Genomic DNA, 12,770 nt, shown 5'->3' with positions numbered 1-12,770 from the left:
AAGGAACATTGCTTTGAGTTTGAGTTCGCTATCCCTGATTGTACATGTTTCCTGTTAAGGTGTAAGCCCGCTGCGGTCAGATCAGGAACTGCAGGGAACCCACAGGGGCCAGCCTGGGCTCAGGTCTGGGCGTTGACCTCTGGTACCAAGGGCTTCAAGACAGACCTGCAGTGCAGCCGCCACCAAGCATCTCCATGAATGCATGAACGCGTTAGCTTAGAAAAAGCGTTGCAGGAAGTAAAGCCGTGGGAGCCACATGGCTCTCGCGGGTCTCTGGGCAGCGTGAGTGACGGCCCACTGAAAACGGGCGTCACAGCCAGCGATGGCTGCCGTTCATCAAGTCTTCTCCCTTACGAACAGTGGAAGTGATGTGTTCGGTCATGACCACGCTAAGTGTTTTACGTACACTGGAAGTGGATAGATGGGGGGAGTGTTGAGTGGTTAATACGCCCACGTCCCACATCACAGTGCCTGGGTTCAGTCTCTGACGCTGGCTCCTGACTCCAGCCTCCGTGCTAACATGCACCCTTGGGAGTCAGCAATGTTGGCTCCTGCCACCTACATGGGGGACGCAGACTGATCTGGCTTCAGCCTGCCCCAGCCCCAGTCATCGTGGGCATCTGGGTAGTGAATCAGCAGGTAGTCTCTCTGCCTCTCAAATAAGTTAATTTAAAAATGTTGGTATATGAGAAAATGTGATATACAAGGTCAATGATGGCTACCCAGCATGCCTAAACGACTACAGGTTAATCCAACGACCAGTCAGGAGATGGGCGGGGGGGGGGGGGGGGGGAGGTTGGCGCAGCAGGCTGAGCCTCCCGCTGTGGCGCTGGGTCAAAGATGTTTGATGCAGGTTTGTTTGTTTTTAAAATTTATTTATTTGAAGGAGTTACACAGACACAGAACTTCCACCCACTAGTTCACTCCCCAGATGGCCACAATGGCCGGGGCATGGGCCTGGACAAAGCCAGGAGCTTCATCCGGGTCTCCCACGTAGGTGCAGGGGCCCAGGGACTTGGGCCATCTTCCGCTGCTTTCCCAGGCGCATTAGCAGGGAGCTGGATGGGAAGTGGAGCATCTGGGACATGGACCAGTGTCCATGTGGGATGCTGGCATTGCAGGCAGTGGCTTTATCCACTATGCCACAATGCCAGCCCCACATACCCAATTCATTTAAATTATAATACAGTAATTTTTTGTATACTCAGGGTGTAATCACCATCATTGTCTGTCTTAGAATTTCTTGTCAGCCCCAAAAGAAACCCCACACCCATTAGCACTCACTGCCCCTTCTGGCGACCACTAACCTTTTTGTCTCCTTGGTGATTGACATTTCCTAGCATTATATGGCTTTGCACTGGCCTTGCTTCACTTAGCATGTCAAGGTTCATCCACGGGATAGCCTGTCCCAATACATGACGCCTAGGACCAGTGTGGTGGTGCTCCCCAAATGGCCACGATGGCTGGAGCTGGGACAATCCAGAGCCAGGAGCCAACCAGGAGACTTCTTGCTGGGTCTCCCATGTGGGTGCAGGGGCCCAAGGACTTGGGCCATCTTCTACTGCTTTCCCAGGAGCATTAGCAGGGAGCTGGATCAGAAGTGGAACAGCTGAGATTCAAACTGGTGCCCACGTGGGATGCCAGTGTGACAAGCAGAGACTTAACCTACTATGCCACAGCGCCGACCCCAAATATATAAATCTTACAAAAAGGATTCTGTTTTGTAATGGCCAAGTGGTTTGTCCATTTAGCAGGTGACAGACATTGGGGTTGTTTGCCCTTTTTGGCTCTTAGGAATACTGCCACTGTAAACACCTGTCGCTCCCCGTCTTCGTGGAGGAACGACACAGGACCCTGCGCTGTTCTTTTGTCTGCTCGGCCCTCCCCGGGTTTGCTGCTGGTTCTTCCCGGGTTGGCTGCCGACCCTTCCACCTCCGTGGAAGGGCAGTTCCCCCTGCCACTTTCCCCACTTCCGCGGGGGAGCGGCACACCGCCGGCCGGCTCTCTCGGGGGCTGCACAGGTGTTCCCTCAGATAGATGTTCCCCTTAGATGTTCCTGGTGCATGCCGTCTCTCTCCTCCTTTATAGTCCTCTTCCACCAATCCCAACTCTGCTACCCACACGCCGAGTACGCTGCTCTCCTCCAATCAGGAGCAGGTCCTGCTGTTTATTGGTTGAACTGGAGGCAGCTGTGTAGAAGCTGTTTCCTCCTCTCCCAGCACCATATTGTGGGAGAGCAGATGCATAGAATAAGTCTTAATTCCAGTAACTTAGTCTAGTCCGGGTTGCTCCCAGTTGCTCCCCACAAACACCCATGTGCAAGTTTTTGTGTGGACGTGTTTTCAGTTCCCTTAGGATGGACACACACACATGGTTGGTAGTTTTGTTTTGACAAGGAAAGTCCAGAAACGACTAACCATCCAGGGTCTCGTCAGCCAGCCACGAACCCACTGCACAACGCCAACCCCTGGGTTTTCTTTTCCTTCCTCCCTCCCTCCCTTCCTTTCTTTCCTTTTCCTTTTTCCAATATAAAAGAGTTTGAAAGAGTTACAGATGGAAGTAAAGAGAGAAGGGGAGAGAGTGTGCTTGCACCCGCTGGTTCCCACCCCCACCCCCCAAATAGCCACAACATAGCCAGGAGCCTGGAACTCCATCCGGCTCTCCCACACGGGTGGCAGGAGACTTGGGCCATTCCCAGGCACATTAGCAGGGAGCCGTGTTGGAAATGGAGCTGCCAGGACTCGAACCAGCAACGATACTGGCTATGGGATGCTGGCATTGCAGGCGGCGTCTTCACCCATGTCACCACAGCGCCCCGCGTTTCCTTCATGAGAGCACATCTGGAGACCACAGTGCTGCAGGTCAGGATAGTGGTGGAGGTTGGGGAACATCGTGTGTACGATACCAAGATTCATGGAGCAATACCACAGAAAGACCTTTGTCCTGCGCTACCTTTGATGGAAGGGGACAGTAGAGATGCCCACATCCCATATCATTGTACCTGGATTCAAGTCCTGGTCCTGGCTCCCGACCATAGCTTCATGTCAACGTGCACCCTGGGAGGCACAGTGATGGCTCAAGTATTTGGGTCCTTGCCACCCACATGGGGAGACCGGGACTGAGTTCCCAGCCTGGCTGCTACAGGAATTTGAGGAGTGAACCAATGAATCATTGCACTCTCTTTCTCTGCCTCTAAAATTTAGAAAAGCAGGGGCCAGCATTGTGGCGTAGCAGGCAAAGCTGCTACCTGCAATGCCAGCATCCCATATGGGCGCAGGTTCGAGTCCCGGCTGCTCCACTTCTGACCCAGCTCCCTGCTGGCCTAGGAAACCAGTGGAAGATGGCTCAAGTACCACGCCCACGTGGAGACCCGGAAGAAGCTCCTAGCTTCAGCCTGGCCCAGTCCCAGCTGTTGCAGCCATCGTGGGAGTGAAACACCCACCCCTACACACAACCAGTCTCCCTCTCTCTTTGTAGCTCTTTCAAATAAATAATCTTTAAAAAAAATAATTTTAAAAAGCCAAAGGAAAAAAATGGGGGAGGATGAAGGGAATATGAATCGAAGGGAAGGAAGACAGAAGGTGAGCAGGACAGCACTGTCTCTGTGGCAGGCACCCCCACTCCCGATGAAGGCCCTGGTGTCCGTGTAGCGCCTCTGGTGGGGCCGTAGGTCTGCTGAAGCCTGGACTGCACCTGCCTCCCGTTCATGCTGGCGAAGTCCTGCGCTCCCTGTACTTTATAAGGAGACGAGGTCATTGCAGATGTGACAAGATTAAAGATGAGGTCAGTAGGCGTTTGGCACAGGGGTTCACATCCTGCTTGGGACCCCACATATCAGAGTGTCTGGGTTCGAGTCCTGGCTCCACTTCTGATTCCAGCTTCCTGCTAACATGGACCCTGGGAGGCAGCGGAAGACGGCTCCAGTACTTGGATCTCTGCCACCCACGAGGGAGACCTGGATTGAGTTCTGGGCTTCTGGTTTCAACCTGGCCCAGCTCCAGCTGTTACAGGCATTCGAGGAGTGAACCAGTAGAGAGGACATTTCTTTCTGTGTCTCTATGTTTGAAATAAATAAGCTTTTGAAAAGACAAGGTCAGAGGCAGCATTGTGGTACCACAGGTTACAAAGCCACCTGCAATGCCTACATCCCATATGATGGCTGGTTCCTATCCAGGCTGATTCACTTCCAATCCGCACGCACCCTGCTAAGGCACCTGGGAAAGCTGCAGAAGATGGCCCCAAAGCGTGGGCCACTGAAACCTACGTGGGAGATCCAGATGGAGTTTTGGACTCCTGGCTTCAGCCTGGCCCTGCCCCAGTCCCAGCCATTGTGGCCATTTGGGGAGCAAACCAGCAGATGGAAGATCTCTCTCTCTCTCTCTCTCTCTCTCTAGCTCTGACTTTCAAATAAATTAAAAAAAAAAAAAACCACAAGATTCTTAGGGTGAGCCTTAACCCCTTATGCTTGGTATTGCTCTACAAAGGGACGGTCTGGACGCAGACACAGCAGGGAGAGGGTCATGTGAGGCTGAAGGCAGGGGTCAGCCAAGGCTTCTCCCAGCCAGGGACGGCCCAGAAGCTGGGGAGAGGCCTGGGACGGGTCCTTCTCTCCTTTAGAATTCCAGGGGGGAGGGCACTCAGGCGTGAACACGAAGAATTTTTAGACATGAGGGGGTGTGAGGCTTCTCTACAGAACTCAAAAGGACATGCGTGTTACGTGTCAACACCCATCTCTGTATGCCGGGAAAGAGAAAGTGAGGTTTGCCAAGACTGGCGCACATAGCTGTGCAGCCCAAAAAGTGCTGGGACCTCCATGTCACCAAGCAAGCTGGCAACCCAGATGGCCCTCGGGTGATGCTGTGCCTGTCTGCAGGTCTGAGCGCCGGGGGAGCCGGTGGTGTGGGTCGGAAAGCCAACAGGCTGGACCCCCAAGCACCCACGTCTGAAGCGTGAGAGGACCCGTGTCCCCACCCGAGTGGTCAGGGCCCAGGAGTTCCCTCTGCCTCTGCCTCCCTGTTGGATTCAGGTCTTTCTTTGGTGGGGTGAGGCCCACCCACAATAAAAAGGGCTGTCTGCTTTATTCAGACCCCTGACTAAAGTGGGAGTCTGTCCAGGACAACGTTGGGCCAAATGTCTGGGCACCCCACGGCCCAATCCCGTCGATACATACGTGAACTACTGCATGGAGGGTTCCCCAATGCACTCGCCATACACCTTTTCCCAGAGGGAAACTAAAGGGTCCACTCCAGCACCACACAGAGCAGGGCAACCAATGCCACCAGCGGCATTTCATCCCAGCGGCTCAGCCCCGTTCCTAACACAGGGGCCAGGGCTCTGCCCTGCACCTTACAGTCACTCTGTGTTCCAGGTGTTGCTGGCTTGCTGCCTCTCGACGCCATCCCCAGCCTTCCACACTCTCCTCCGCACTAGAGCAGGATGGAAGACGGCAAACTACACTTGCCAGACTCCCTTGCTAGCTGGCAGCTGGCTGGATCCTGCTGGCAGGGAGCTTGAGGGTCCGGATGGGAGAGGAAACATTTCCCGCTTCTGGTGGTACCTCCAGAGCTGGCGACTGAACCCGGACTCACAGGTCCTGAGAGGCCACGGCAGCCGCAGTGACCGTGGGTGGCTCGCTGCATCGTCATCGCCGCCTTTAGCTCCGCTAGCCCTGGGGAATACCGCTTCCCTTTCTCCTTGGTGATGCCCTGCCCATTCCCCTGTAGCCAATGTTTGCTTATCAGGTGAGCTCTTCTCCCTCCCTGTCTGCACTTTGTGGGGCTCCGCTAACTCACTGTTGCAAAATCGGGAATGAATTTCCTCCAAGGCAGGAGAGGAGCCAGACGGAGGTGGACCAGCCGCTGCCAAGTGCCTTGGCTCACTCACAGTCCACTGCCCAGAGGACCACGCGGCCCTAATCTCACCATACGGAAGACTGGAAGATACCACGGGGCACCTGCACATCTGGTGAGCCCTGGAGGTCTCTGTCACAATGCGGCCATCCAGAGGGGGCAGAGAGAACAGCCTGACAGGGTGGCCGGGGAGGCCCCGGCTGGCTGGCGAAGGGCTGGGCAGCAGCCATCCAGTTTGGACCCAGACAAAGCAGGTGCCAGAGGGAAGTCCCCAGGAAGCAAAATGCTACGAGATTTCCGAGCGGTCTGGGTGGAAAGTCGGTCCCCGGGTGCTTCCAGAGCCAGCAGAGGAGCCGGAAGTCTCACTCAGGGATTCTGTGAACAGATCAAAGCCGGTGAAAAAAAGGAAAAAAAAAAAAGAGTGATGAACTCCTTTAGGAAAAGAAGTAAACTAATTTAAAAAACCCACTTCTCGGGGCTCAGCAGGGGGTGCTATTTACATAGATGCGGCTGTGGAAACTATAAACAGGGATTAACCAAAACTGCGATAAAACAGCATCACCAGCTGGTTAACTGCGGGGTTAGGGGCACGATCCCCAACCTCACCTTAGCCAGCAGCTCCCAGGCCACACAGTCAGGGGCTCCCGTGACGCACCCAGCTTTGCTCCTTCCCTGGGATGGGCTCACCGAATCCAGAAGAGCACCCTGGCTAGGGCAACCATTTCCCGGCGAAATATGCAGGTCTGGTCCAGCCACGCTCCACGGAGGAAACCAGAGGGTCCGGCTGTGTGTAGGGGGGTGGGGGGTGTTCCTGGTTTTCACCGAGTGGAAGCCAGCGCCTGGGAATCCATCACCACGTGGGAGGCCGGTGCATCTTCATCCGGTTCCATTCCACAGACATTACACACGCTGCTGGGTTGGAGAGGGAAGGAGGAAGGCGCACATGAGAGACAACTGGGTTGCTAGGTCTGAAAAAGGAGAGGCCGGAGGATGGGTACCTGCTGTTGGAAAGAAGCCAGCAGGGGACGGGATTCCAGGAGCCGGTGGAGGGACAGCTCTGCGGGGGCGGGGGGGGGGGTCCCAGGAAGGGACGCACTTACCCTTGGTCCGCTCACATCTCCTTGTCCTCCTTGCCTGCAGGCTGCCGGCTCCAGGGCACAGGTGGAAGGCAGGGATGCGCCTCAAGGTACCCTCGGCTGTTCCAAAGTCAAGTTCTCCCCGCCGCACCTGTTGCCGGGGTGAGCCCCTTCCCGGCCCTCTGCCACCACGGGCAGGCTTTTCAGGCAGGGGCGAGAGGGGAAAGAAAGGCCGACCTTCGGCTCCTGTGGGGGCCAGGGTTGGAGGGGCGCGGGCTGTGACCCCACCTCCCCCACCCATCCCCCATCGCCCCCGGCTTTGGTGGACGGATCTCAGGGGTCTGTGCCCTGAGGGCTACTGCCAAGCAAGAGAGATAGCCAGGTAAGACCTTCCTGGGAGGAGACCCCTGGCGCCGGCAGGCAAAGAGAAAGCAGCCCGTGGGGAAAGGGATCTGCGGGAGCGCGCAGCTGGAGGGGGCCGGACCTGGGACCCCGGGGCGGGGGGGGGCCGGAGGGACGCAGCGGGGGCTCGGAGAGGGACCAACCCAGCTCCATCCGTGCGCCAGGGCCGCCCTCACGGCCTGCTTGATACATTGGGGTCACAGCCTATCCCCAGGGGTGGCGCAAATTCGCCGCCCGTCTGCCCTGGACACACCAGGGATCCAAGATGCGAGCCAAGCGGCGCCCAGGAGGGGCCTCATTAACGGAGTGTCATTCAACTCGGACCCGGGCCAGAGACTTCAGACGCCGTGCCTTGCCTTCCAGGAGAGGTGGCCGGTCCCGCCGGGAGCTCCATACCCGCGCGCGAGGAGCTCCAGTCGCTGGCTGGGGCGCACGCACCGGGGATGCGGCACCGCGCGTTGCGGCCGGCCCTGGACGCGCGCGGGGCTCCGCGTCTTGCGCCCGCGCCCGGGTGCGCGGCCGGCCCGGGAAGGGTTAAGCCCACCGAGCTGGCGGCGGGCGGCCTAGAGCGGCGGCGGCAACGGCGGCGGCGGCGGGGGCCGGGGCGCGGGGGCGCGGCGGGCGCAGGGGCGGGGGACAGGATGCGGATGCCGGGGGGACTTCCTGTGCCGGCCCCGCGCCCCCGCCCCCGGCCCGGCCCGCTGCCCGCACGGACACGCGCGCGGGCGGGCGGGCGAGCGAACGGGGGACCCGGCCCGGCCGCGGCGCCCGCCCCGCGCCCCGGCCCGCCCGGCCCGCCCTGGCAGCCCGCGGGTTGCGGGCACCTGTGGCCGCCCGGACCTCGCACCGTCCGCGTCTGCCCTCAGCCAGGGACCCCCGGCCGCCTTCCCACGGGAGACGGCCAGGGCCCCGCTGCGCACCATGGTCCGGCCGGGCGCGCGCTGAGCCCCCCGCGCCGCCCGGGAGTCTCCGCCAACTTGGGCTCGGGAACTCCGCTCGGCCCCGGGCGACTTCGGCAGCCCTGACGGCGCAGACAGGCCCGCGGGTGGCCCCGCGCCTCCCCGGCTCTTTGTGGATGGAGGCGCCTCCGGACGCAGCGGGCTGAGCACCTGGCCTGCGCCGCGCGGCCCCTGCGGACCACACCTCCCCGGCGCAGGCGCTGCCCCGCGTGCGGGAGATGCGGTACCAGGTGAGGCCCGGGACCGCGGCATCTCTGTCAGGAGGGTTTGAGCGGGATTGCGAGACCTGGAGGCAGCCTGTTTGGGGGGCGCGAGTGGACTGGACATGGGGCCACCTCTCCAGGCGCCAGGCCCCACAGCGGTGCCGTCGTGCAGGGTTATGGTACTCTGGACACCTGTCGTCCTCGCGGCCCAGCTGACACCTGACCCCCATCACCACCACAGCCTGGGAGCTATGGAATCGGACCCAAGGGCTCCCCCAAATGTCCCTTCTGTGACCCCATCCCCCTTCCTCCTGATCCCCGATTCCCAGTGCCCCAATCAGAGAAGCAGCCTTGGCCCTGGGCAGGACCCCAGGGCCAGGCCACCCTGGCCGCTCCTTCCCTAGCTATGGACGCGCTGCCCAGCAGGGGTGGAGCAGCCGGCTCTGGGTGGTCTGAGGCAGAGGTGGGGGGGTCTCTGAACAGCTCTCTTCTTGCTCTCAGCACAGCCGGCTCCTCAGGGTCCTGGTCTGACCGCCAGGATGGAGCTGGGGCCGGCAGCTGCCACCGAGACCTTCGTGCTGGAGTTGCAGTGCCTGGAAGACGGCGGCCCCAGGCCTGACACTCTCACAGGTGAGGGCCCCCAGGGAGGGTCCTTGGACGGCCGGAGGCCCAGGGTGGTGGGTGGCGGCCACTGGCACCAGCTGGCTGCCTTTGTGGAACACAGCCAGATCTGCTAGCAGTCCCGACATCGGCACGCACGCTGGCTGGGACGTGCTGCTGTGTGTCCCCAGCAGCCAGGTGGCCTCCACCGTCCTCCTACCTGGCCCTGGCTCCCGGCTCACTCACTGCACCTTTTTTAAGATGCATTTGTTTAAAATGCTGCAGTGGCTGCTCCGGGAAGCCACAGTGGCTGTATGGGACAGGTTTTCACAGTGGGCTTCATCCCCCGCCTGATGACCCCTGCTGGTGTGTCTTGAAAAAGATGCTCCCTGACACCTTGGCCTCACCCAGGGATTTTAGGAATATTTTCTTCTCAAAGCAAATTGTATCCATGTCGCTATCGGTTGGTTTTGTTAGATTAGGTTAGGTCAGGTCGATACACTCTCTGGAAAAGTGACCAGAGAGCAAATACTGAGAATAGGGCACTCTGGGAAGAAGAGATGTTGAAGTCAGACCTGAACGTGGAGAATTGGGATTTTCTGATAGCGCAGGATGGATAGTTGCAAGAAGCCGAACGTGGGCGTGGTGTGGGAAGGGAGCCATCCCAACAGAGCCACTGCCGGTCGGGGCGGGGCTCACTCCCTGCTCTGGCCTCCCTTTGCGGGAGCGAAGCTGCAGTCTCCCCAGATGTTGAGCGGAGGCGCTGGGTCAGTCCTTCCCACGGCCGAGTGAGGACCGGCAGTGCCGCCAGCCCCTGGCTGTTGCATTCGGAGCTGGATGCGTCCCTGTGGTTTCCTGGCTGCTCTTCCGTTTGCACGCTAACTCCTGACCTGCAGGGAGAGGGCCTTTTCAGGTTCCTGCTGTGCCAGGGACCTTCCTGTCCTGCTGAAGCGGAGGGTGTGGGTGTCCGTCAGCTGTGCCCCAGGGCCGGTGGAGTGACAGCTGCCCACCCACAGCCTCTGCAGATCTGGTGGTCACACCAGCACATCCTAGAGGAGTTCTCCTCTGATGGACAGAGAAGGGGTTGCATTCACTGAAGGTGTGAACTCATCCCAGGGTGACAGTTCACTGCCACCCCCTGGATGGCGACTAAGCATGAGAGACTGCCTGGGGAATGATGTTGGGGAGCCCCAGGCACCCAGTCTGGTGTCACTGCCCAGATCGGAATGTGACGCTTGTGTCCAGGGCGAGGTGACCACCAGGCCCTGAGCCAGCCTCCTTTCTCAGGCATTGTACACTCTACCATGCAACCGTGCTTGCTTGACCTGGCGCCTGCGGGTCCCTGCCGAGAGCAGGTCAGTGCAGCTTTGCGTGGCTGTAGCTGGGCATGGTGAGGGGCAAGTCCTGAGGGTCTGGGCCGGATGGCTGCCTGTAGATCCTTCTCTCCTGGCTTTCTGCCCTTTCCACTACAGGTGGCAGCCATGGGAGTGAGAGTCAGGAGCGGGAAGAGACTCAGGAGGGGAGCAGCAGCCTCCAGCGGCCAGCAGGGGCCAGTGAGATCCCTGAGGAGGCCCAGCCAGGACAACAGCAGCAGCCTGAGAACCCTCTAGTAGGACATCTGCCAGAATTGCACCCACAGCAGCAGCAGCAGCAAGACGGGCGCCAGCAACAGCCGCAAGTGGGAATGCAACCGCTGTTGGGGCAGCAGGCACACTTACAGCAGCACCAGCAGTTATTGCAACAGCAGCAGGAACACGCCCAGCAGCACCGAGTGCACGAGCAGCAGTTATTGCTACACCAGCAGCTGTTGCAACAGCAGCAGGCACAGATGCAGCAGCTGCAGCCCCCTCCACTGCAGCCGGGGGAGGAGGAGGAGGAGGAGGAGGTGGAGCTGGAGCTCATGCCGGTGGACCTGGCTTCGGAGCAGGAGCAGGAGCAGGCGCGGCAGCGGGAGGAGCTGGAGCGGCAGCAGGAGCAGCGGCAGCTGCAGCTCAAACTGCAGGAGCAGCTGCAGCAGCTGGAGCAGCAGCTGGAGCAGCAGCAGCGGTTGGAGCAGCAGCAGCAGCTGGAGCAGCAGGAGGTGCAGCTGGAGCTGACCCCTGTGGAGCTGGGTGCCCAGCCCCAGGAGCTGCAGCTGGAGCTGACCCCCGTGCAGCCCGAGCTGCAACTGGAGCTGGTGCCCGCCGCGGGGGGCGGCGCAGCGGCGGTCCCAGGGGCTCCGGCGGCAGTGGTGGTGGCCCCTCCTGGCTACGTGGTGCTGCAGGAGCTCGTGGTGCTGCCGGCCGTGGCCACGTCGGCCGTCGTGGCCATTCCGGGCCCGGCCGGCAGTGCGGCGCTGACCCCCGCACGGCAGCGGCGGCGGCGGCGTGCCAGAGACCGGCCGACCATCTGCGGGGAGTGTGGCAAGGGCTTCAGCCGCAGCACGGACCTGGTGCGGCACCAGGCCACGCACACCGGCGAGCGGCCGCACCGCTGCGGCGAGTGCGGCAAGGGCTTCTCGCAGCACTCCAACCTGGTGACGCACCAGCGCATCCACACGGGCGAGAAGCCGTACGCCTGCTCCTACTGCGCCAAGCGCTTCAGCGAGAGCTCGGCGCTCGTGCAGCACCAGCGCACGCACACCGGCGAGCGGCCCTACGCCTGCGCCGACTGCGGCAAACGGTTCAGCGTCTCCTCCAACCTGCTGCGCCACCGGCGCACGCACTCGGGCGAGCGCCCCTACGTGTGCGAGGACTGCGGCGAGCGCTTCCGCCACAAGGTGCAGATCCGCCGCCACGAGCGCCAGCTGCACGGAGCGGGCCGCTCGCGGGGCCTTGGCCTGCGCTCGCAGCCGGCGGGGAGCGGGGCATCGGGGGGCAAGGCGCCCTGACGCCCCGACGGCTCGCGGTCTCTGCAAGCTACCCTAGAATGCGTGTCAGTTCCCGGGTTCCCCTGAGAGAAGTACCAAGTTCGTAGCCACGCCTGGAACCACCCAGAGGGCAGGTGCTGGGGAGGGTGGGGGAGCCGAAGCTGATGGTGGGACGCACCTGCAAACACACGAGCCAGGCGCTGTGCTGCAGAACCCAGCAGGTGCACGCAGTTCTGCAGGGCCTGGGAACAGGTGCAAATGCACACTAGGATGTCCGCTCTGGGTGGAAGGTGAGACCTTCCCCGCAGGGGAGCCTAAGGTTCCCGGCTTCTCTTTCTGTTCCCAGGCCCATGGGGCCCCTTAGCATCCTCCAAGGTAATAGCCTGTGGCTGGATCTGTGAGTGCGCGGTCTAAGAGCCGTCCCACCCCCACCACACCCAGCCCAGCCTCCTCAGAGGCCACCCAGGGGCTCACGCTGAAACCCAGGGGCACAGGGCTCTTCTGGCTGTGGCTGGGGAGGGGTCTGTCGGAGCAGACCGTAGTCTAAGGAGAGAATCCGGGGGCAGTAGGAATGGCCTTTATCACGTTGACCAAATCGTCCTGGGCATGGGCTGTTGAACAGCAAGGGCCGCCCCCTGGCTTCAGAGGAGGTGGGGCCCTGCAAGAGGCCACCGCCCCAACCCGCAGCCCCAAGCACTTCCCACGCGTACTGCCTGGTGTCGGGGTCTCACCATCCCCCCCGCCTCCCTGCTGCTCCGCTAACACGGCCTGCCACACTTCACACACGTGTTGGTGAGTGAGAACCGGAAAACGAACAATAAAACAGAAACGCC

General features: G+C 60.6%; 1 protein-coding gene and 1 long non-coding RNA gene across 5 annotated transcripts; one reads left to right on the top strand and one right to left on the bottom strand.

The window, feature by feature from the left end:
• Positions 1-868: 868 nt before the first annotated feature.
• On the bottom strand, positions 869-7,840 carry LOC127488726 (uncharacterized). 2 transcript variants are annotated; one of them, XR_007916501.2, is made up of 4 exons: positions 6,950-7,840; positions 6,537-6,761; positions 2,313-6,224; positions 869-1,815 (listed from the first exon to the last, which is right to left on the bottom strand). It is a non-coding gene; the product is annotated as an uncharacterized lncRNA (long non-coding RNA). The 2 variants fall into 2 exon arrangements; XR_011384530.1 differs by having other exon boundaries at positions 869-6,224.
• A 144-nt stretch (positions 7,841-7,984) lies between these two features.
• On the top strand, positions 7,985-12,770 carry ZNF853 (zinc finger protein 853). Of its 3 annotated transcripts, XR_007916499.2 has the most exons (4): positions 7,985-8,516; positions 8,996-9,119; positions 10,562-12,458; positions 12,491-12,770. XR_007916499.2 is itself a non-coding variant. In XM_002723095.5 (3 exons), exons 1-3 carry the CDS (start codon positions 8,505-8,507, stop codon positions 11,956-11,958), a joined length of 1,533 nt encoding a protein of 510 aa, XP_002723141.3. In that variant the 5' UTR covers positions 7,985-8,504; the 3' UTR covers positions 11,959-12,770. The 3 variants fall into 3 exon arrangements, 2 of the variants coding, with proteins under 2 accessions (XP_002723141.3, XP_051695015.2); XM_002723095.5 differs by having other exon boundaries at positions 10,562-12,770; XM_051839055.2 differs by having other exon boundaries at positions 8,008-8,516; positions 8,991-9,119; positions 10,562-12,770.

Source organism: Oryctolagus cuniculus, chromosome 19, assembly GCF_964237555.1.
Source record: "Oryctolagus cuniculus chromosome 19, mOryCun1.1, whole genome shotgun sequence".
NCBI classification, from domain to species: domain Eukaryota; kingdom Metazoa; phylum Chordata; class Mammalia; order Lagomorpha; family Leporidae; genus Oryctolagus; species Oryctolagus cuniculus.
The sequence above is the reverse complement of the archived record's forward strand: the minus strand, read 5'-3'. Positions and strand labels throughout refer to the sequence as shown.